This window comes from Gobio gobio, assembly GCF_949357685.1.
Source record: "Gobio gobio genome assembly, chromosome: 2".
In the NCBI taxonomy this organism is placed as follows: Eukaryota; Metazoa; Chordata; class Actinopteri; order Cypriniformes; family Gobionidae; genus Gobio; species Gobio gobio.
The window spans coordinates 31,795,632-31,820,792 of record NC_137098.1 but is presented as its reverse complement, the minus strand read 5'-3'; the positions used below and the strand labels follow the sequence as shown (position 1 = coordinate 31,820,792).

Sequence of the window (25,161 nt, the reverse complement as noted above, 5' to 3'; positions counted from 1 at the left end):
AGTAATCGGATGTAATCCAGTTTATTGTGGGGCTAGGCTGGCTAGCCCGGATATGCTCAAGCTTACCCCCCTTCTGCTTAATCTCACGCCGCGTTTGGTGCCTCCGCTGTGGGCCAGATGCAGTACTGTGGGTCGGGGATGTTGAAGGCCGAGCTTCGGCGTGTGTGAGGTTTATCTCTGCTGATGTTGAGCAGAAACTCATGACTGTATGCACATTTTAGAACCGATAGACGCGACGAGGACGTACAAAAACACTGACTCACAAGATATAAAACACGAAAACACCGTTCTGTCTGGAGAGAGAGAAGCCGCATTGTGTGCACGAATAATAAATAATTAGCTACACATCAGAAATCACTGATCACAGATCAGAAGGAACTGACTTCTGTTTTCATTTGTACATCCAAACACTGAGAAACTGCCAGCGTTCACTCGTTCACAAGCAATGATGCAATGATCTCTCGACGAGCGTTTGCATGGGCGTGCCAGATTCTCTGGGCGGAGGAAAGGGAGGAAACCGTGCCTGCTTGGACGTCAAACCAGGAGACTTCAGGATTGGCTAGTCTGGCCTGTCATTTTCTCAAAGGCAGAGAAAGACAGCCAGAACTCGGTTTTACACCGATCAACATTTCTATCCACTTGGGGACAATATTCAGGCTAGGGGAACTCATATTAATGTTGAAAAACCTCATAAAATGAAAATTTCATGCCATGGGACCTTTAAATGACAGGCATCATCAGTGCTCCTGTCACTTTAAGAACAGCCGCTGACCAACATGACGCGGATCTGACGCGCTGTCCCGCGCATCTCATTTCCTCACAACTCTTTAAGTTCATTTAAGACATTATTTAACTAATTTAAGACTCATAATATGAGAATACTCAAAATTCTCTGTGTTGTTGTTATTGTTTGTTCAAGAGCAAAAGAGAACTCGATGTGAGCAGGAGACTGACGCGAGTCTGTCTGTGCGTCGTGTGTGTGTGTGTGTGTCTCGATTAGCTGACATGAGACGCAGCCACACAGACAGGACATTGACATACAGCGCATTATCTTGTGTCTTGTTGCGCTTGGAAGCATTTAAGTTACATGAATAGGAGCGCGATCATGTATCGCAGGCAAAAATGAATATAAAAACGGACGCTGCATTATTTGCATTAAATATTTTTAATGCGTTAAGCTGAAAAAAATAATCACCCGCGTTAATGCATTAATTTGCCCAGCCCTAGTATAAAGGTAACAATAAATATAAACACATTAGCATCCACACCAGCTGATGAAAGCGTTCATGTCGTCTGCTGCTTTAAATGCTCAAGCTCTTTACAGTCTGTTGGATTATGATTGGCTGTCAATGTCAGCTGGAAAAATTATATCGTTCCTCTGAGTTGGTATCGTTATAGTTGTAGTGTGGACTTCCATATTCTTAGAGAATTAGAATGGTTACTGAACTTTATTGATAGTCATCTTTTGGTGTGAATGGGCCATTAGTCCTTACAACAATCAAACATTCCTTCCGACCACAATAGATGAAGAGACAAAAAAATATCAAGGGAAGAACTTTACCTGGTATTCTAACATTAATGTCTCCAAATGGACTCCCATAAGCTTAGCTTTCACCTCAAACACTCCCACAATCTCAGATGGTGAGATCTCGAAAATTACATTCTTATACCTGTAAAAGATCAAGCATATTATTAACAAGGACAACAAGAGGAAATGTAGATATACAAACACACAGTATGATGAGATAGAAATACAGTAGATACACAACCATAAGTTGAAACTCACTGATTTGTCTGCAGATCCTGAATGTCAATGAGCACTCCCTTCTCATGCAGACGGGCTGCTGTGTACTTCTGCGATACCTGCTTGCTTTTCTTTGCCTTATGGTCTCCAGGTTTCTTAGAAACTCTGTGTGTGAAGCAATGGCATTTTCCATGACCGTAAGCCAAGAGCTCAACAGCAATTATCCAATCAGAGATAAATGACATGAACTAAAATGGACAGTAAATACTGCAATCACTCACTTGCCCTTGCTGGCTAAATTGTCCATGCAGGTCTTGATGTATTGATTGTAGTAGTCAATCTGCACATTGTAGAAAGTGGTCTTGGAGTTAAGAGCAGAATTGGTCTGCTGAAGCCTCACCAATTCTGCCTTTCGCCTCTGACGATATCGCCTCTGGTTCCGGATGTCCTACAAAAAAAAGCAATCAACAAATGAATCAAGGCGTGAAACTGAAATTTCATATTCAAGTACAGCCTGAAAATCCCAGGTCGCAGAGGACATAAGAACGGTACCTTGGCAATGTCATTGATAAGATCCTGGTATTTCTTCTCAGGGTGAACTTTACCCAGCTCTCCTAGTCTTTGCAAGTTGCTTTTGATCTTGTCCTTCTTGCCTTGCAAGGTAAGGCTGTCATCCACAACTGGTTTGGCTTGCTTCATCTTCTCCGGGGTCTTAGCATCACGTATGGCTCGTCGCTGCATGGCACGCTGGTACTCGGCTTCCTGTGTTAAAATAAAAAAGGCAACTTGAACAAAACACCGCTTTGATGGAGTTTCTTTTTCATTCTGAAATACCTGCTATTAAAATACCTGCTCTGGTGAAGCTACAGTCTCCAGGATCTCGGTAAGTGTCTCTCCTGGCTGAAATCTGATCACATCTACTATGAGCCTCTTGGTGCTAAATGAGCAGGATGAACGGACACAAATTCATGTTAAATACTTAGAAAAGAAGCAAAACAGCATTAACAATTAAAAACATTAGTTCCAGAACGTAGTGAGCCATCTTGGATTTTTTTTTTCAACAAGCTTGCCACAATGCATTATTGAAGTTGTCTTCTCAGGGAAGGATTTGGTAAAGTTAAGTAAAATGAAGTATCTTAGGAGGCATCATATCTTTTGGAACTGCCTATGAAGATACCTCACTAGGTTTTGGAACAATAATTGAGTAAGGCATTGTTCTTACTTGAGAAGGAGAGTCTTGGCATCCATTTCAGCATTGGCCTCATCAGGAACATCAAATTTGTTGGTGAGGGTAAGAGAGACTTCTGTCTTACCCATCATTTCCTTATTGGGATCGTCAGCGGGAAGTGGGCTCTCACCTGTGAGAGAACGACAGTCCATCACTCTGACTCAGCAGGACCTCAGACACATTAAAGCATTTCTCAGAGGCTGCTCACCTATTAAAGACTCAATGGTGGGCACCTCTCCCAGGTCATCTAGCAACTCATGGATGGGATCATTGTGGTCTGGTGCGATGGCATCTTGGTGATCCAGCAAGAGCTAAAGAAGATAATCACAGACACAACATATTCAATCCTGAAAACTAACTATGCTGGATGTGATCTCTTCCAAAAAAGTGTGGTAACTTTAGTTAAATTTGAGGGAAAAAGGGTCGATGTTCTATTATCAATAGTGTGGCGATGCTTGAAGCACTGCTCACAGGATTCCTCTTGAAATTACTGGATTTTGAATTCGAAATTTTGCAGAGCAATGGTAAATCTGACTGCACCTTTAGTCTCAGTTTTTACCGTGTGAGTGTTGATGATCTCCCCAATGGAAATGTAGATCACAGGCTTGGTCAAGGTGACCAGGTCAGAGTACTGATCCACATTGAACTTGTCTTCCAAAGAAGGGACGTCACAAGCAGACAAAAAGAAACGTCTAGGAGACAGAAAAACTCTTGCGTCAGTATGGATTGAGTGTGAATTAAACGACTAAAAAGGAAGAAACAAACAGAAGCACTTTGATGTCACTTGTACCTAAATTTCTGGTAGGAGTTGGAGAGGTATTCGTTGATGGGGTTCAGATGAGCGTTGTCCCCGAGGAACATCTTGTTGGAGGCGGCATGCTGCAGCATTTTGGCAATTGATCCCAGGTTTCGCCTCTGTTCTGTGGTAAGCTGACCTCCAGCAGATAAATCAATGATGTCAAAGGCATCGGGAGCCACAATGGCGGGGTTCATGTAGCGGTAGTACAGCAGGTTGCCCACAATCTTAAAAGATAATAAGGATGGGAATGTTATTCTTTTCAAACAAGTACAACATCTGTGGAATTTTTTAAAAACCTATTATCCAGGGCTCGACATTAACGCTTGTCCGGAACAAGTGGATTTTTTAAAGGGGCAAGTGAAAAATTATTTTACTTGCCCGATGGACAAGTATCCTGAGTAAAAGTCAAAACAAAAAATAACTAGGGAACCACCAGAGTGCAATAATGATTCTGCATTCAGTTGGTGTAAGTGGCGATCGATAGTGGATAATAATATAAAACAAACTGACAAGGTTGGGCTGTTGAGGCTCGCACAGCCTCTCGAGGAGAAAATCGAAAACAAATGAGCGCCGCTCATACAAAAGAAACTCAGTTAACATCCACGGTTAAAATTGTGTAGTTTTTATATTTATAACATATGATACAGTTAAGCAACATCACACTAACATGAGTGTTGTTTTCCTGAATAACATCATAACTGAAAATGACACTGATTTCATACGCCAGTTCCATAAACAATTAATTAACATCAATATCATTTACATTTTAGATGCAATATGGACTGTTTTTGTTCTATTTCAGTAGCGAAAATAGTTCCAAACAAATATCACAGCAGAACCGTAACGCATCTCACAGCAACAGCGTGTTACGGAATGATTCAGCGTTTTAATGAATCGGTTGAATCAAAGATTCAATGACCTGTTCATAAACAACCGCCAAATTCTTGAATGAATCAGCCGTTTCACTGAATCGACTTAATGACACGCTCATTAAGACAGTCACATGCTGCTACCTACTGGTGGTTTAGTTTCATCTTTCCAACATTTCTTATTTGTATATTCAAAAATATTTTAAATAATCTCATAACATTATTTAATGCAGTTGTAATTTTTCAGTGTAAATTATTTAATTTGATTGGTAACAGCCTATAGTGTCTTATTCTAATTTAATTTATAGATCAAATTTAAGAATATAAAAGGAAAGCTGAAGCATATCCTTTAATTAATAAGATTATGGAAAAATGCCCTTTATAAAAAGGTAAAAATATCACAAATATGCATATTTAAATATGTCAAAGCTGATTGAACACTGGTGAGAATATTGCTTCAGAATAGATTATATTTACAAAAAAAATCCGGACAAGCACATTTTTTACTCGGACAAGTGAATGTGAAGTGAGCGTGTGAACAGGCTTAATGTCGAGCCCTGTATTATCTATGTTTCTATATTTGTGCAATTGTAAGATCTTCTGCTTCTACAAGGGGGTAAACAAAATTACTGAGAAAAAGAGAAGCAGCAAGGCAAGAATAAGAAATACGTGGCTCACCTGGGCTGTGGGTGCGCATCAAAAACCTCTTGAAAAGGGTATAAGCAAGGGCCAAGAGGAGAGCTTGAGCCAGGGCATAGAGAAAGAGAGAGACAGAGCAAGTGTGGGACAGATATATAGAAAGAAAGAGAGGACAAATCTCTTTCCAGGAGAAAAGGAAAGAGATGGAAACCACATTTAGTATTCAGAGTGAGGAGCCTGGAGTATCACAACAGAAGAGAAGCACGAGAGCAGAGACATGCTCAGGATTCAGGACAATGTTCCACAGTGGGACAGCAGCGGGTGGCAGTTTAGCAAAGAGGTAATCAGAGTTTTTAAGACATCTGAATAAAGGCTGTCTTGGTTTGGAGACTAAAGTGTGCAATTACATTAGCCAAACGTTGCTGTTATTACTAGCATCTGTGATGTAACAAACCTTCAAAAGCTCATCCTCTGTGGCATCAGGGAACCTTTCATTAAGTGTGTCCTTCAGCGTCTTGGCAATGAATCGCATGCCATATCTACAGGGGAACACAATCAATCCAACGTACAGAGACTTACACCAGTGTTTCCAACAGAATTATGCTTTTGTAATATATTTGAATGTTGCTTTACTTGAAATACCACTTATTTCCAAAAATGTAGTGACAGTAACTTTAACTAGGTCTACAACTGTTATGAGAACAACCAGTCCGTAATACTAATTTCATAAAGTGCTAGTACACTTGGTTCAACAAGTCTTGGATCATTTTCAATCAAAAATTAATGTAATGATGTGTTGGTGTTCAATGAATCAGTTAATTAATAATTGCATTATAATCAATTCATAATTGTTAATTGTGATGGATTCAGTGAATGATTTATTAGAATGATATCAAAAGTATAACGTGATAGTAACGTGAGAGTTCATACAAAAAATCTTCACCGATTGAACTTTTAAAAGAACAGATTCAGAGTCAGTATGTCATTTTTGGTTTCGGACCAACCCAAAAAAAATTATTTTTTTTGGGCACTCTGTCTTTTTAACTCATTAGGTTTATTTCGAACTGCAAGCTCAGAAAAATATGATTCAGCTGCGGCACAGTGCCACTCTTTAACAGCGGTGTTACCCTAACTTGTACCAAGGTGTGAACAAAGAAACAGCTCATGTAACAGACATGTATTTGAATATTCAAATCTGGGCTTGCTAAAAGTCATTTTCATATGTTCAAGAATGATTTATGGTAGATGCATCTAAATATAGATGCAAAACATGGAATTTGTTGGTCCTAGGGGGAAATTCAGGTGGTATATATTAGGTGCTGACAAACACAGACACACACAAATAATTTTATCCAGCAGTGGCAGATGTGTAAACTCACGGGATTTTATCGACAGAAACAATTATGGCCGAGAGAAATTTGTCTGTGACCGTCCTCATGTTCTTGATGGAGGCTTCCAAGCGGGTTCGAACCTCCTCGTGACTCATTGCCTGCTCTGGAGTCACATCATATGGCAATTTACTGCAAAACAGAATAAGAGGGCCTCAGCATACTTAAAATTATTTAAATTAATAAATGATTATAAGAATATAAAAATAAATAACTAGATTAAAATGCAAAAAAACAATATCAAGATGTAAACTAAATTCATATTTCTTTTTTATTTGCCCTCAATAACTACTGTTATAATTGAAGAACATACAGTTCTGGAATACAGAACATGACCTCTGAAATCACAAAATGAATTCTAGTTAAATAATTTAATATATTCAAAAATTAACCACTTCAAAAACAAGCAGCTTTGTCATAATTACAGCAGAAACAGCAGGAATATCTTAGGGGGGGCCTTAAAATATTGTGTTGCCCAAGGGGAGGCCCTTCAAATCAAAAAGTTTGAGGAACACACCTGGCCTCTCCTGTTTGACTCTCCATCTGGTTCACCCAGCTCTTGTATATGTCGACTGGGTCCGTTTTAATGTTGAGAGACTTGTCATCCATGATCTCCTTCACGACCGGAGCCAGGATCTGCCGAAGGGCATTCTGACCTCGGGCTCCTCTGTTAAAGCTCACCACCATTTTAATGACTGTTGGGTTTCCTGTGACAATTTCCTGGATGTGGTCTACTTTTGATCTGCATTTACAAGACAAATATCGCTGAGGGATCGTACAAGAGTGCAAATGCATCTTGATAAATATGTAAAGAAGAGGGTATCTTTTAAAGAATATCATTCAGTTCCTACTTGATTTCCTCTTGCAGGGCCGTTTTGAAGAGATTGAGCAAGAGGTACTCCTCACGCTGATTGGAAGCGTAGTTGTACAATGTGAAAATCACAGAATCCATGAACTTGGTCGACTTGTTCTGTGGCATCTGAAAGATCAGCTTGGCCAGGTAAGTTGGATTTGTCTGAGGAAAACAGAGAGGAAAATGAACAGGCATGCTGAGACGCTGATTTTCAAACAATTATTGGACTAGAGTTGATGAGGTTTACCTGTAACAGGTAAAAGAGGAACTGATATGCCTCCAGCTTCTCTCTCTTCTCTTTACTGAGAGCCTTCAGGCCTCCTCTCTGCTTGTTCATCATCATGAGGTTGGACAGCTCACCCTTGTTCTTCTTGGTGAGCTTCTTGCTGTGAGAGACCACCTCCTGAAGGGTGATCTTGTTTTTTACCAGCAGGCCAATCTTAATGTCCATCAGATTAAGGTCGTTCTCCAGCTGCTGGTTAGAGCGGATGTTGGTGATCACCTCCTCTCTTAGCCGCATCAGTTCCAGCTCTTCCTGGAAGTCCTGGTCGCTGTGGTCCAGCAGGTGGACAAACTTTCGAACGACCGCCATCGGAGGATCATCTGCGTTGACTGTTAAAAACAGGATTTGGAGTTTGTGTTTTTTTGTTTTGTCTATGCTAATGAACTCCTATACTAGTTAGTGGAAATAATTTGCAGGTATACACACTTAAAATTTGACTTAAAATTGTAATGTTTTCCTTCTGGGATAACAGAAAAAAGAAATTGGTGACTCATCCGGAACTCAAATTTTTGTCCAATCAAATGTTCTCTTGTGTCCCTCCCCTTAAAGGGATAGTTCACCCAAAGATGAAAATTCTGTTATTTACCCCCTCATATCGTTCCAAACCTGAATGACTCTTTAAAACGTCTTTTATATTCTAACATTTGACTTCCAATGTATGGAAGAAACAAAACTGAGACAGTTCTCAAAATACATTTATGTTCTGTAGGAGAAATAATGTCATACAGGTTTGGAATGACATGAGGGTGAGCAAATGACAGAAATTTCATTTTTGGGTGAACTATGCTTTTATACTATACCACCTGCAACAGACTAGCAAGTAGAACATCATGTTCTTTGTCTGTGGCATAAAATAAGCCTTAAAACATAATGCCAACACAGAAAAGAACTGCCGTCAATAATCCATTTCATGGTGTCTTCAAAATTTCAACAGTATATTGAAAGTGCCTTCAAAATAGTTATCCTCATAGATTTTTGAGGCATGTTCTGAATGAGAGGATGTGAAACAGAATTCGAAGGAAGTACGTGAAATTGCTTACTGAGAGTTTTGTAGTCATCTCTTGCTTTGTTGGCTCGAATGAATGCCTGAATTTTCACCACATCATTTATCTGAAATGAGAAAATTGGAGGGAGAACATTAAAGACTGACTACTGTGTGGTCAGAGACCAGATTTTATTAATATAAAATACACAAGTCCTTTGGTTTGACTTAAAACTCACATGGTCTTTGAAGTACTGAAGACGGTCTCTGTATTTTTTGCGAGCTTGGTGCATCCTGACCATTGATTGAATCTACAGAAGAAAAGAAAATCATATGTTTACCCACACTCAAATTTGACCATATATTTTAACTGAAATAAAGGGACCAAACCCGATAATTAGGGTTTGATCACATAACTTCAGCTATGTAGTGTATAATATAATCCTGACATTTTATGATGCAAGAAGCATGGCTCTTTTATACCATCAGAATTTCTCGTTATCTTACCTTGACAGCATCTTCAGTGTGATCCTTCAGGTACTGCTTCCTGCCATTGTACTTCTTTCTTTCCTTAAAGCCTCTCCAGTGTGCCTATAAAGCAAACAGAACCAGATGGTCATGATTGACTTGGCACAGACCCGTAGATATTATTGAATATTGTTTGCATTAATGTCCTGAAGTCTTGTTTAGGACTAACTGAAGGAAGCAAGATGAGAATGACCTGTATGCATGTAACAGACGGCTGCTGAGACTTCAAGAACCCAATGCGGTCTTTCATTCCACGTCGCACCAGAAAACCACGGCACCGGGCCTGCAGCTTGCCGATCAGATTCTCGTTGGCCAACCACAGTTGCTCTCGGTTATATGCTGTGGTCACTCCTGAAACAACAGACTACAAAGACACAAAAAGCAAGTGAATCAGGAAGACAGAAAAAATAATAACATAAATATTAATAAAATAATAGCTTATAAATATAATTATCAGATTAAGCTTTACCTGTATTTCCTCCTTGTTGAGCTGAGTGTTGTTTGGAGTGAACTCTGCAGGCTCATCCCAGGTGCCTTGTCCAGTCTTGAGGTTATAGTAGTAGTTGTGTCCTCCCTTCACCCAATGTTTCATCCATTCACTGCCATTATCCCCTACCAAAAACCTCTATTACTCTCTCAGTCACAATGTGTACATTTATGACCAAATAGTTTAAAATAAATTATTTTAACTGAGAACATAAGTAAATATTACCATAGATTTGTGTACCAAATATCACTGAATCAGCACAAGAACCCATCTCACCTTCCTTATTCTTGTCCTCTTTAATTCGAAACAGGTCATCCTGGTAGGTTTGAGCACATTCAGACGTGACTCCATACAGACCAGCAGAAGATGAACGCAGAGCTGCCAGCGTTTGAGAAGAGTCCTTGTTATCCACAGCCTCATTAATGGCCTGAATCGCCTGAGAGACTGAAGGTGGACAAGATGATCATTCTTCAGAAAAACTGAGATTATTGAAAGAAATGAATCATCATTCATATTTTTACTCATGCTAAGATTTAAATGAGGATTATTACAATGCAGAGCTTCTTCTGAGTCCTTGTTGGCTCTCAAGATCGCATCCTGGATCTCATCTAGCCAAAGCACTGCAGAAGGATCTCCGCATTCCTGGAAAGACAAGAAAAAACAAGCAATCAATTACAAATAAATAACCATTTCAAAGAATTAAGATGTGTTCGGGGTCACAGAATTTATAAGAGGTTCCGAGACTCTGTGGAAAATTAATTTCTATTATTTGACTTGTGCTGTAATTTTGATGACAGAATAAAGATTTATAATAAGTAATTTCTAGCTGAAAAAATATTGAGAACTTTAAACATTTTTATTGACTATGTGATTTCCAGGCCTTCGATAAGCCATGGAAAATCTACTTTTGAAATTGCTATTATGGGAAATCTGTTTAAAGGTTAAGAAAGTTATGCGCCACCAAACACAATTGCAAAAAAATTATTCAAAAAGATTAAGCAATTCCAACTAGATTTCCATTTGTAGTTGGTTAGTAATGACACTCATATGGGCACTAGGTGTCAGACAAACCTTCTGTAATGAGATGATTACAGTCATTAAACAAACAGTCTGCCCAAACATGAAAATACGGTCATTATTGACTCACCCTCATGTTGTTCCAAACCTGTACAACTTTCCTTTTTCTCAGGAACAAGATATTTTGAAAAATGTTTTTTGTTTATTCATTGAAAGTCAATGGGGTCCATGTGTTGTTTTGGACCCCAATGACTTCCACTGTATGAAAAAAAAAAAAAAAGAAAGACAGTTGTACAGGTTTGGAACGAATTGAGAGTGAGTCAATGATGACAGTATTTTCATTTTCAAACTGTCACTTTAATTCCATTAACAAAAATGTTTGGACTGTCAACAGGTACAGTATAATGGATGTAAAACACATCAATGTCATTTAGTAACAACAAATGCCGTAAGAACTGGTAGAGAGAAATAGTGTTTCATTATTCAACAATACACCTGCCAAAATTATATAAACAATTACACACTGCCTTTCTGGAAAATAGCACAATGTCCTTCAAAATGTGCTGAGGATAACCATAAACAAAACTGAGCTGACTGATTTCATCAGATCATGTTCTTTAGCTGTAATAATCTACATATGTAGTGGCACCTGTATAATTTTCTCTACTGAATTAATCACATCTGCTTCTATTACCATTTGTAGGATAAGCTAATGTAGGGGTTCATTACTACCACCACCAGGTGGCGCAGTTGTCCTCTCATAGTAGTCCTGACCGCATGCTGAGCTCAGTTTCCGGAGCACAATTTGCAGCTCTCTGATTTGCTGAATGCAAAGGCCCCTCTATGCAGTCCGCCCGCCTTTCTTGCAAACGTACAGCAGAGCAGCACACCAAACCTGAGGGTGTGGCAAATTGTGCAACAGAGGAAAACGTTGTTCCTTCAGGGTTGATAAGGCTCCGCTTCACTAGGTTATATTTCATTGGCTGTATAAAACAAATGCCTGCTGGATTGGAATGCAAATAAGACTTAATGTGTCCCAGTGGGGTGGAGTACAAATGATCAGGATCTGAATATCTGAAAAAAGTCTAAGGTCAAATGTTAACTAAGGAAGTGAAAAGGGTGTGGTGTATGTCCAAGATTACATTGCTGTCTCTTCTGGGTTTTTTACAACACTGAATGACAGAAGAGGAACTATTTCTATGCCAGCTACACTTTGATATAAATCATTCCGGAAATGTTTAAGTAGGACATTTAGCACAGGAACAGGATGTTATACAAATAGTGATTTACTACTAAAATTCATACGAATAGTTGATGAACAAGTTATTTTAAATCAATTCATATTGTATCATACCAAACTGAATATATATACATTTTATCTCCACAAAAATGTTGATTACTGAAGTCAATTAAACAGAACTTTCTGTCAGACTTTCTGTCAGATCACACATCACTCCACCTTTTGAAATCTTTGCTTGTTTTAGGTCATTTCAAATTGCAGAAGTTGAAAAAAAATAAATCATCAAACTTCCTTCATAACCACTTCCTGTCAGTTGAGCAGGTCTGGATCTGGTTTTATCTGTGCTTCACACTTCATAGTGACCCAAGCTAACGTAAGCCTGGAGGAGTGATGTCAGTTCTAAAAACCCTTTACTGAGCCACACCAGCTAACAGGACCAACATTTTGCCCTTTTAAGGCAGAGAAAAAGTCATCAGCCTTGTTATTTCCGATGCTTGTGCAAATCATAGTGAAAGGAAACACTTTGTTTTTCCAGCCATGTTTTTATTTTTTTGGGCAGCATGGGTTCAGCACTTTCAATAGAGGCATACTTTTTTGGGGACTCAAAATAGCTGCCAAAGTCAGAGTGGTTAGTAACATAAAGGGTAAATATCACTACTTAAACTCACACGGATTGCCTCCAAATAGGAAAATCAAACAGATTTGGGATTTTGTGTCCGTAAATGCCTCTCAAAGAGTATTCTGGGTACTTTCCCTAAAGCTAAAAGACTGCTCTTTTTGCCTCAGAAACTTCAGTTCAGCTCTGAACCACAGTGGTACACTGCTGTGGTAAACCATGGCCTTCTATGTGCTCATTCACCTGCATCCCTGAGGTTTCAGTTCACGTCCACAGGAAATGTGGGGCGTGGCCTAAAAAACAAAACTGAAATACCCAAAATGTCCTATTATCATACAGACGCTTTTACATATAGCACTTTGCTATGGTACTACTGTACACCCAAAGCACTTTACGATCATATCAGGGTCCTCTCAACCACCACCAGTGTGCCGCATCCACTTGATGCGACAGCAGCCACAGTACAATGGCGCCAGGGTGCTCACCACACACCAGTTATAGGTGGAGAGGAGAGAGAATATAATAGAAACAATTCAGTAGATGGGGATTATTAGGAGGCCTTGATTGATAAAGACCAATGGAGGGAATTTGGCCAGGACAACTCTTCATGAGAAATGCCATGGGTATTTAAATGACAACAGAGCCAGGAACTCGGTTTACCATCTAATCCAAAGGCCAGATGACTTGTCAAAAGATAAGGTGAGAACCTGAATCAAGTCATTTTTACATATTACAGTCATTTGAAAATGTAAGGGGGTTTCTATTGATATAAATAATAGCCAGACAAAATACGGGGGTGAGGAATGAGACTGTATGAGCTCAGATGATGTCATTAGACTTGAGTCATGAGAAGCTCAGAGTGAAAACCCATGATGAATGTTTAGAGAGAGAGAGAGAGAGAGAGAGAGAGAGAGAGAGAGAGAGAGAGAGAGAGAGAGAGAGGAGAATTCTGAGTTCTGTATCTGAGAGAGAGAGAGAGAGAGAGAGAGCACCTTGCTGAATCGAATGGTTAATCGAAATGAAATAGAAATCGCAATATGGCTTATTGTGATTTAATCAAATAAATTTATGCACTGCATCAGGGATAAGTGCCGGACTGTGTTCTTTTATACACAAGCAGCTCATGATCTGGTGTTTTCAGTATATCAGAGTGACTCGGTTCGCAGTAAATGCTGCACCACAAGAACTCCCTCTCAGTAAGCACTGTGGGTCGCCTGCAAGTGTGCCACACGAGTCCTGAAAACTGAACCAAAGCGTCTCGATCGCCCCCAGTTGACTGGATGCAGTATAGGTCATAAAGCCTGCCCCCTCCATGAAATGTAATGGGACACAGACAAACTAAACAATCAAATTACACTTCAAATACATTTTCCAAAGATTGTTTCTGTCATTCTGTGCTATTTTACCACGCTGGTGTTAGTTCAAGTGTTCGTTCTTTAAATAAGTTTGGTTTTAGTTAGTTATTTGATGCTATAAAAACGGGTGTTATGATTGACAGCTGAGATTGACAGCTTCTCTGAGCGAAGTAGTCACTGAGGCGGACATTTTTCGGGAACTTCAGGAGGAGATTGGAGCTTTAACTTTAATCTCTACATTTCCATTTTCCATTTCGCAAAAAGTTGTTGATTAGGCGAGAGTGTGGTGCACGGCTCAACTTTGCGATCACTACTGCACAGACTCGAGACCCAAGATGTCAGCGCCATATTTGAACACTGGCGGCTTTACTTACATCAATGGAAGAAAGTGAAGACGCGTCGTCAATCTGTTAGCCCCGTTTCCACCAAAATTACTGGAACAATTTGTCCCAGGAACTTTCTTCCCAGGAACTATTTTTCCCCCAGACCTGTTGCTGTCTGCATTTCCATCGGGGTCTAAAGTACTGTGAAGATTAGACCAGTGACGTAGGACTGCACACGACTTTCCAGAGCTCACTGGATTTCGTCTTCCGCAAATACACTTAATAAAGCCTGAACCTCGTCGTCAGTCCATCAGTCGTATTATTTAAACTTCATTGTTGATTTGAATAGCAAACAACTCTTACTGCGCGCACCACAACAGACTTTTAGGTTGAAATAAAATGCTGGGTGAGCTCAACCAATCAGCATGTTCAGCGCACAAGTCCCACCCCCGAAAGTTCCTGAATTTTGAAAAGTACTACTTCGTGAGCTGGGCCGTTTTCAGGGGGAAATCTTTACCCTGAACTTTATTTAGACCCCAGTTCCTGCGGTCGAAACACACGAGTACCACCCCAAAGTCCGTAGTTCCTGGTGTAACATGCATTTGGGAATCTACCAAACCTTGTAATGAGAAGCAATTATAAACCTCTGTTGACAACAAAAGAGAAGCTTTAAGGGATTTCTGCCAAAACAAAAGTTTGATGGTTTAAGTCATAAGCCCCGTTTCCACCAAAATTACCCAGAACATTTTGTCCCAGGAACTATTTTTCCCCCAGACCTGCTGCTGTCTGCGTTTCCATTGCAGTCTAAAGTACCGTGAAGATTAATCCGGTGACGTAGGACTGTACGCGTCGACTTTACAGTTTCCACTGGATTTTGTCCTTTGCAAATAAATTTAATAAAGCCTCGTTGTCGCCCCATTGGTCGTATTTTTTAAACTCCATTGTTGATTCGAATAGCAAATCAACTCTTACTGCATGTACCACAACATACTTGTTCCTGTGGAAAGTTCCTGCGGTGGAAACACAGCTATACATATATATATATATATATATATATATATACATATAGTAGTCATTTTACGGTTTTGCTTGCGGATTACAATAGCAATCACAAAAATGTTGGTCAAATGGCAGAACAAACCTAAAGCTTAATAAATAAATTAGGGCTGTGCAAATTAACGAGTTAACGCGGGCGATTCATTTTTTCCGCTTAACGCATTAAAAATATTTAACACAAATAACGCAACGTCCGTTTTTATATCCATTTTTTTACATGATCACGCATTCATGTAAATGCTTCCAAGTGCGACAAGAGAACGCGATGTATGTCAATGTCCTGTCTGTTTGTATGTGTGTGTCAGTGTCCTGTCTGTGTGTGTCTGTGTCTGTGTGTGTGTGGGCATGTTTTTGTGAAATATCAGGACACAAATGTGTATAATGACATGGGTATGACATAGGTATTACAAAAAGAGGGTGAAATATGAGGACGTTCTCCATGTCCTCACTTTTCAAAATGCTTATAAATCATACAGAACAAGTTTTTTTTTCACAGAAAGTAAACTGCACAGTCTCCTGTGAGGGTTAGGTTTAGGGGCAGGGGCAGTGTAAGGGGATAGAAAATACGGTTTGTACGGTATAAAAACCATTACGCCTATGGAATGTCCTCACATTTCACAAAAACAAACGTGTGTGTGTGTGTGTGTGTGTGTGTGTGTGTGTGTGTGTGTGTCAGTGTCCTGTCTGTGTGGCTGCGTCTCATGTCAGCTAATCGAGGGACACTCTGACAGACACACACACACACACACACACACACACACACACACACACACACACACACACACACACTCGACACACAGACAGACTATCATCTCGTGCTCACATCGAGTTCTCTTTTGACCTTAGACTTCCCTTGATTAAGGGATTCCATCAGCTGAGCCGCAGACCATCACCAGATCACTTTAACTATGGCTATGTTCACACAGCAGTAGAATACATATGAAGAGCTAAATACCATTTTTTTTTAAATTGCCTTACATTTTCACATTTAAAACTGATTGATGTCTGTATGACATGCAATTTCTTTTTTGCTAACATCAGTAAAGTTAGAACTGTAAACACATATCAGGTTATAAAGAATGGAAAGAAAATGCTATTGTGTGTTCAGAAAGTGTGACAAACTCTCATTAGGGTTTGGAAAACTAGACAAAAAAATGGAACCGGATATGAGAGGATGAAAGCAGTGGGAGTGACCCAACATGCTGAATGGCTCAAAATAAGTATTAAATACTCAGACACAAAGTCTTGATATGTACTGCCATTGTGTGAGGTGTGTTATTGTTATGGGTTTGTACAGGAGTACGTACGTGGGCCTTCTCTCTCCTTGCCTCCTGCAGGATATCATAGTAATGCTGGGCCAAAGATGGATCTATATCTGTTAGCTTGGCGGCTGGGTTCTGTAAAGCAGCCATTGTCTTCTGTAGGTCACCCTCATCCAGAGCCTCGTTGATCAGACCAATAGCAGCAATCCCTGAAAATGCAAGAGGACATGTACACTGTTCATAAAGGAGAACAATCTGAATTTGCTCCGCTCATAATGAGGAGGATTGTCATACTCACTTTCATGCTCTTCTTGAACAGTACCGTTGACCTGGTCCACACAGGCCTGTATGTCATTCCAGGTCAGATAGTCACTGCCCTCCTCACGTGCAGCTGCCTTTAGACGCATCAGCTCATCTATATACCTGCCGGGAAATCAACAAGCAGTGGCTGAAACCAGGAAACAATTAGGCATATTCTGTAAATCAACATGAAACTCAATCCGTGGTTTGGCATATTTCTGAGCAAAACAAATAAGGAAAGTAGGCTGGGACCTAATTTTATCCATTGGAAACTAATTTGGTCGTAAAAAGTGGGTGTTCCATACAAGAATAGAGCTAGACTTGAATGAGGGTTAGCTAAAACAATGTGTAAATAGCTATTTGGCTAATGGTTGACATAATCTAATGGCCCATGCAGCCTGTGACTTTCAGCTGAAAGGAAAGTCATTCCAGAGGCCAAGTAATGTTGCTCACAGACTTCATGATTTTAGTCCTGATTTTCAGCTCACCAACAGATAATGGAGATCGCAGACAAAAGCCCAAAATTGGTAATTCAGTGCTCATTCACGTGAGTGACATTCGCTGTTTGAATGATCAAAGATCAGAAAGAAGCACCAATGAATCACAGATGAACAAGAGATATTTATCAAGTTACATATATCTAGTTACATATATCTTGAGCGGTCTGCAAGTCCTGTAGTGTGAAATGTGTTTTGACTGGAACTGACATTGGTGATGACAGTTGTGTGGTGTAAAAAGAACACCTGGCCACTTCTGGTATTTTCTGGTGTCAGATAGCTATCCGATTAGAGAAAGCACGTGGTGTAAATGCCCTCCGAAATGCTTTCAAGACTTAAATCAGATTTAAAACTGGACAAGTGTAAATGCATCTGATTGTTTAAGCCACATAAATAAACTTTGCTCCTCCAAAAATGGTAAAAAGTTTTTTTTTAAAAGCCAAGCAGACCCGCAACGCTGCCAGAAATTAAATTCAACGTTCGGCATCACATCTTGAAAGCTCAACAGAGTCATTTTCATTAAAAGAGGGTGAAAGAAGTGAAAGCACTTTATTAAGTGTAAGTGTAAATATGGGCTTTGAAAGCCGTCTGGTGTATGGGTTGTAACAGTGACATAATTTGCTGTTTTTTGATGAAAGGCCAAAATTAAGACTAAAAATTGTTCACAATGAGACCAAGAATGGGTACTGAAGTAAATAGGACCAGATTCAATTGCACGTTGCCTCATTCTCACCTCTGGGCGTACTCGTCCTCTACATTGCTGAGGCCGGTGACGTTACTGCTGAGCTGTTTCCACACTGCTGCCCGGTCCCCAACATCCAGTGCCCCGTTTATCAGCACCACCGAGGACAGCATCTCCACGGCAACCAACAGCTCGGGGTGTGACAGGGAGCCCTGTGCAGTCAAGCAAAGCATGAAAATCACTCACACTAAACTAAAAGGTTACAGGTCATCAACTTATGTAAACTGCATGTAAATAATTGGCCTGTTCTAAAACCTAGTGAGATTACAAAGCATTATAGGTGCACAACTTAAATATGCTACCTCCTAAAATGCCAAATTTTGACCATATTCTTCTAAGGCAGAATCACAAGTATCCTTCTCAGAGAAGGCAATCCCATAATTCATTGTGGCAAGTGAAAAAAAAATTATGCTGGACATGGCGAGAGAAATGTCAATAACAGGGCTGTTCCAGTATCAGATTTTCACTACCAAATAATTCAAGATAACGATATTATCACGGTAATTTTAAAAACAAATTATGCTATCAGTCAATGCTATCAAATTCATCTTAAACTTGGTTTATTATGCGTTCTCTCTTTTTTTGGCCAATGAATTACACTCAAAACAAATGTGCAGTGTGGCGGAGAGATATTCTTATTACAGTATTGTGACATAAGCTTGGCAAATTGTACAAAAGAACACGCAAAAAACTGATGATCGGCACTTTCTGCAGACTGGGGTGTGTAGCTGCTTTTTTTTTTACGGAATTTAAAAGAAATGGCAAACTAATTTGTTTCTGGCGTGGGTAGAGCGTCTCACTTTCATCTGTCATCTACACACTGCGTCGTTGTCTTCTTTTTTTCCATTTTATGACAGAAGGCAATATCGCCACCTTTGTTAGAGAACCAGATTGGTACTGGATTATTTACAATGTTATCGGATGTGTAGTTTTAACATATCAATATAAAAAAAATTAAATGTCAGTTATCATCAACCCTGTTGTATTGCAACAGCCTTGTCTTGAAAAATGGTTCAGTGCAAGTTAAATTGGAATGTTTTACCAAACATTTGTGTGTGCCATGTATTTTTTTTTATGCTAGATGCTCACAAACTGGTGATCATTTCGAATCATAGTAGTATGGTGATCATACTACCATTGGGCTCTGCCTTCCTTGATGTAGAAATCTTCTCCGGTTCATTTCTTCTGTTCAGTCAGAGGTCAGACTGTCGAGGTTAGACTTTGCCAGGAGTATATCAAGGCCTTTAAAGCATCTTGCAATTAGATAATGGCAATATGCTAAGATGCTATTGCTAAACTCTACTGAAATCAATAGCTGATGCCTTTGTAGAGCATTCCATATTGAGCACTTATTATGGGTCATGACCTTTAGGATGGTGCATAAGGCAGCTGTCTGTGTAGGCTGAAGGCTGCTCTCTTGACTCTGGAGACAGTTGTTGTCTCATTAGAAATATGGTTACAGCAAAATAATGTGCTGGAGTGAGCAGAGATTGTGTGGATGCAGTGTGTGTGTGTTTTAACCTCTGCGCTCTGCTGTTGCAGGCTGGCGAGTTCTCTCTGGTACAGATCTGCAGCACTAGGATAAACCTGCGGTAGCTGGGCATCTGGATTCATCAGTTCATTCACTGTTTCCTCTGGTACACCTTTTCTGATGGCAGCATTAATCCTCTCCACCGCCCCCAGCACTGAGACACACACACACACACACACACACACACATATAAACATCTCATTGTTCTTTTAACAGAGTGACAGCTGTAGGACAGCAAATTAACACATAAAAGAGAGTCAAAGAAAACACTGGTGTCTCTGATGTAAGGTTCTCTGAACATACAAAATATTTAATGAGTTTAAAAATAATGTAGAGATACATAAAAGAGTACACACATCTTTGATAGTTCGCTGCATGCGAATTGGCTGCATCCACTCCACTCTGCAACTCCTCCTTTATCAGCAGCTCTCCTGGGGCATTCTAGGCAAGTGGAAGAATGACAAGCCAAAATAATACTATAGTTTAGAGGTAACAGTTCATGTTTTTCACAATTCTGTTTGTATCATGAATAATGGTAGTACAGTAACAAATTGTTACTTCATTAATAGGGGTTCAATGACCAATAGAGATAACTACTATTTTAACATTGTAAACAGTGGCCAATGTAAATCTGACAGTTAAATAATATTTTCTGCAAATGTTTATTTTTTAATCCTTTTCCACTCACTTTTAAAAACATTAAGTCATACACGGCAGTTCTAAGCTTGAGTCAGTAAGACTTTTAAAAAAAGAAGAAATTAATACTTTTATTCAGCAAGGAAGCATTAAATGATTAAAAGTGACAGTAAAGATGCAAAAGATTTCAGTTTAAAATAAATGCTGTTTTTTTTAACGTTATATTCATAAAAGCATCCTGAGAAAATGTATCTCAGTTTCCATAACAAATATTAAGCAGCACAACTGTTTTCAACATTGATTGATAATTATAAGAAGAAATGTTTCTTGATCAGCAAATTAGCATATTAGAATGATTTCTGAAGGATACTAACACTAAAGTAAAAAATATATTTAAAACAAATATTAAAGCTACACTGTGTGATATTTTCCCCCATCTAGCGGTTAAAAGGTATATGACCATCCAGTGAATATTAGTTTCTGTTCCTCTCAATTCCAATTTCGTTTTAACTCCTACGGTGGCCGATTTAGTCCAAGATTAACATGGCTTCCAGTTCGACCTCGTCCACATTCGACACGGTGCCATTGAGTGTTAAAACGCGAAAGGCTAAGCTTGAAGAGAGACAAGCCGTGCTGAGAGAGCGACGATCAGCGCTTGAAACATCACGCGCCGATGCGGTTAGTAACCTCTTGACTCCGACCTCGTCTACTCCGTGTGTTTCTCTGCACAGGACCAAAGCACCCAGGACGCGATCATCATCCCTGGTTTCGTTCACTCCGGCGCCGACACGACCCTGGGTGCTTCCACAGCGGAAGACGCGAGCCAGGACCAGAGCTAGGACCTCTCCGCCCCTCCCGGTCTTCGAGATCTCCACCCAGAACCGCTTCTCCCCTCTTCGCGAGACGGAACGCGACGCTGTGGTCATCGGTACTTCCATCGTCCGACATGTCCACGCTACCTCAGGTAAAGGCAAGGTAATCACTCACTGCTTTCCTGGTGCTCGTGTTCTCGATGTCGCTGCGCAGGTTCCCGAGATCCTGAACGGTGACGAGCGCATCGGAGCTGTCGTGCTGCACGCGGGAACGAACGACACCAGGCTGCGGCAGACGGAGGTTCTGAAGAAGGACTACAGGAGCCTGATCGAGACGGTGCGCAGAACATCGCCTGAAGCAACGATCATCGTGTCTGGACCGCTTCCCACGTACCGACTAGGACATGAAAAGTTCAGTAGATTATTTGCTCTAAATGAATGGTTAATGTCATGGTGTAATGAACAGAAGCTGCTCTTTGTAAATAATTGGAATCTGTTTTGGGAGCGACCTAGGCTCTTCCGTCCTGATGGCCTTCACCCCAGCAGAATCGGAGCGGCTCTTCTGTCGGACAACATCTCCAGAGCGCTGCACACCACCATATGACTAGTAAGTCAAAGTCCAAATCACAGTATTTGCTGTCCTAACTTAACTGACATAAGTACCAATGTAGAACATTATATAGAAACTGTGTCTGAACATAACTGTGTAGAACATTACATAGAAACTGTGTCTATTCCTTGTTTAGTGAGGTCAAACATTAAATCTACTGTAAGATCTAGGAAAAATCTAACTGTGATTAAACCAGAAAATCTCAATATTAGTGAACAAAAACAATGCTGTCCAAACTTAATTGACATAAGTACCAATGTAGAACATTATATAGAAACTGTGTCTGAACATAACTGTGTAGAACATTATATAAAAACTGTGTCTGAACATAACTGTGTAGAACATTATATAGAAACTGTGTCTATTCCTCGTTTAGTGAGGTCAAACATTAAATCTACTGTAGGATCTAGGAAAAATCTAATTGTGATTAAACCAGAAAATCTCAATATTAGTGAACAAAAACAATTTCTAAAACTAGGTCTTCTAAACATTAGATCGCTCACACCTAAGGCGGTTATTGTAAATGAAATGGTCACAGATAATAGTTTCGATGTACTTTGCCTTACTGAAACCTGGCTTAAGCCAAATGATTATTTCGGTCTAAATGAGTCTACTCCGCCAGGATACTGTTATAAGCATGAGCCCCGTCTGATTGGTCGTGGCGGGGGTGTTGCAACAATCTATAGAGATATTCTTAATGTTACTCAGAAAACAGGTCACAGGTTTAATTCGTTTGAAGTACTAGTGCTAAATGTTACGCTCTTAAATGTAAGAAAGAAATCCGTATTATCTCTAGCCTTGGCTACTGTGTATAGACCTCCAGGGCCCTATGCTGATTTCTTAAAAGAGTTTGCAGACTTTCTCTCAGATCTATTGGTCAACGTCGATAAAGCATTAATTGTTGGAGATTTTAACATACACGTAGATAACACAAATGATGCATTAGGGGCTGCATTTACAGATCTATTAAACTCCTTTGGGGTTAAGCAAAACGTCACTGGTCCCACTCATCGTCTTAATCACACACTAGATTTAATTATATCACATGGAACCAACCCAACCGACATAGATATTATACCGCAAAGTGATGATGTCACTGACCATTACATGGTAACTTGCATACTGCGTACTGCTGAAATCTGTCATGTTGCGCCACGTTATCGTCCAGGCAGAACAATCCTTCCAACCACTATAGATAGATTCTCAAATAGCTTACCTGATCTGGCTCAGCTGCTCAGTGAACCCAAACAAACAGATGAACTAGAGGAAATGGCTAGCAGTATGAGCACGATTTTATCTAGCACATTAGAAATTGTTGCACCAATTAGATTAAAAAAGGTTAGAGAGAAAACAAAAGCACCATGGTACAACAGTGCTACACATGTTATCAAGAGAGAAACTCGTAACTTAGAGCGTAAATGGAAACAAACAAATTTAGAGGTCTTTAGAATCGCGTGGAAAGATAGTATGTCACGTTATAAAAGGGCCCTAAAAGCAGCCAGGGCTGAGCATCTCCGCAAAATAATAGAAAATAATCAAAATAACCCAAGGTTTTTATTTAACACCGTGGCTAGACTAACAAATAAACAAACATCGCCTGAGCAAAATATTCCGTTACAGTTTAGTAGTAATGATTTTATGAATTTCTTCACTGAGAAAATAGAAAGCATCAGAAACAAAATTGTAAATGTACAATCTTTAATGATGTCTTATGATTCAACCGCAACTATCGCCCGTCAAGAACTACTACACCGCTTTACAACTATAGGACAGGAAGAGCTAAATAAACTTATCATTGCATCTAAACCAACAACATGTTTATTAGATCCAATACCCACTAAACTACTGAAAGAGTTGTTACCTGTAGTGGAAGAGCCTCTTCTCAATATTATTAACTCATCTTTATCTTTAGGTCATGTTCCAAGAATATTCAAGTTGGCAGTCATAAAACCTCTCATTAAGAAGCCACAATTAGATCATAATAACCTAGCAAATTACAGACCCATTTCAAATCTTCCATTCATGTCTAAAATACTAGAAAAAGTTGTGTCCGCTCAATTGTGCGCTTTCTTGCAAGAAAATGATATCTATGAAAAATTTCAATCAGGATTCAGGCCGCATCATAGCACAGAAACTGCACTCGTTAAAATCACAAATGATTTACTTCTAGCTTCTGACCAAGGCTGTATCTCAATACTAGTTCTACTCGATCTCAGTGCTGCGTTTGATACTATAGATCATAAACTACTCTTAGATCGACTTCAAAATTATACTGGTGTTCAGGGACAGGCATTAAACTGGTTTAGATCGTACTTATCAGACCGCTACCATTTTGTCTGTCTAAATGGGGAAAAATCAAAGATGACGTCAGTAGACTATGGGGTGCCGCAAGGATCCGTGCTAGGCCCTCTGCTATTCTCTATATATATGCTGCCACTTGGTAATATTATAAGAAAACATGGAATTAATTTCCACTGTTATGCTGATGACACTCAATTATATATTTCATCACGACCGGATGAAAACGCTAAATTATCTAAACTGACAGCGTGTGTTGAAGATATTAAATACTGGATGACGTGTAATTTTCTGCTATTAAATTCAGATAAAACGGAGGTGTTACTTATTGGTCCAAAAAACTGCCCACAAAACCTCTCGCAATACAATTTTACCTTGGAAGGATGTCCTGTCACTTTATCCACTACAGTAAAAGACCTGGGTGTTATATTAGACCGTAACCTGACATTCGAAAATCATATTTCATATGTTACAAGAACGGCATTTTTCCATCTTAGAAACATTGCTAAGCTACGTAACATGCTATCTATTTCTGATGCAGAAAAGTTAGTTCATGCATTCATGACCTCGAGATTAGATTAATGTAATGCTTTATTAGCTGGTTGTCCTGCATCCTCAATAAAAAAACTACAGTTAGTCCAAAACGCGGCTGCTAGAGTTCTTACTAGGTCAAGAAAATATGATCATATAACACCAATTTTATCATCTCTACACTGGTTACCTGTGAAGTTCCGTATCAATTACAAAGTATTGCTACTAACCTATAAAGCCCTAAATGGTTTAGCTCCAGTGTATCTAACAGATCTTCTATCGCCCTACAATCCATCGCGCTCTTTAAGATCACTAAACTCTAGGCTTCTGGTCATTCCTAGGATATCTAAGTCCACTAAAGGAGGGAGGGCTTTTTCACATTTAGCTCCTAAACTCTGGAATAGTCTTCCTGATATTGTTCAAGGTTCAGACTCGCTGTCCCAGTTTAAAACTAGATTAAAGACGCATCTCTTTAGCCAAGCATTCACATTATAATTATCTTTTTATACTACAGTTAAATCGGATCAAAAGCATT

The 25,161-nt window shown here is 39.6% G+C and overlaps 1 protein-coding gene across 1 annotated transcript in view; it reads right to left on the bottom strand.

The window, feature by feature from the left end:
* iqgap1 (IQ motif containing GTPase activating protein 1) overlaps window positions 1-25,161 on the bottom strand; it is a 60,918-nt gene that overhangs the window by 2,918 nt on the left and 32,839 nt on the right. The window contains exons 11-36 of the mRNA XM_079811229.1: window positions 20,096-20,180; window positions 19,730-19,893; window positions 18,200-18,360; window positions 16,968-17,092; window positions 16,715-16,878; window positions 10,352-10,442; window positions 10,077-10,244; window positions 9,783-9,925; window positions 9,507-9,677; window positions 9,293-9,376; window positions 9,025-9,096; window positions 8,844-8,913; window positions 7,768-8,132; window positions 7,519-7,682; window positions 7,185-7,409; window positions 6,659-6,799; window positions 5,734-5,818; window positions 3,763-3,995; window positions 3,532-3,664; window positions 3,181-3,283; window positions 2,967-3,102; window positions 2,594-2,681; window positions 2,297-2,506; window positions 2,026-2,192; window positions 1,787-1,909; window positions 1,562-1,670 (exon numbers count right to left, since the gene is read on the bottom strand). Of these exons, the coding sequence (XP_079667355.1) occupies window positions 1,562-1,670; window positions 1,787-1,909; window positions 2,026-2,192; window positions 2,297-2,506; window positions 2,594-2,681; window positions 2,967-3,102; window positions 3,181-3,283; window positions 3,532-3,664; window positions 3,763-3,995; window positions 5,734-5,818; window positions 6,659-6,799; window positions 7,185-7,409; window positions 7,519-7,682; window positions 7,768-8,132; window positions 8,844-8,913; window positions 9,025-9,096; window positions 9,293-9,376; window positions 9,507-9,677; window positions 9,783-9,925; window positions 10,077-10,244; window positions 10,352-10,442; window positions 16,715-16,878; window positions 16,968-17,092; window positions 18,200-18,360; window positions 19,730-19,893; window positions 20,096-20,180 (3,780 nt within the window). The remainder of the gene's footprint in view (window positions 1-1,561; window positions 1,671-1,786; window positions 1,910-2,025; window positions 2,193-2,296; window positions 2,507-2,593; window positions 2,682-2,966; window positions 3,103-3,180; window positions 3,284-3,531; window positions 3,665-3,762; window positions 3,996-5,733; window positions 5,819-6,658; window positions 6,800-7,184; window positions 7,410-7,518; window positions 7,683-7,767; window positions 8,133-8,843; window positions 8,914-9,024; window positions 9,097-9,292; window positions 9,377-9,506; window positions 9,678-9,782; window positions 9,926-10,076; window positions 10,245-10,351; window positions 10,443-16,714; window positions 16,879-16,967; window positions 17,093-18,199; window positions 18,361-19,729; window positions 19,894-20,095; window positions 20,181-25,161) is intronic.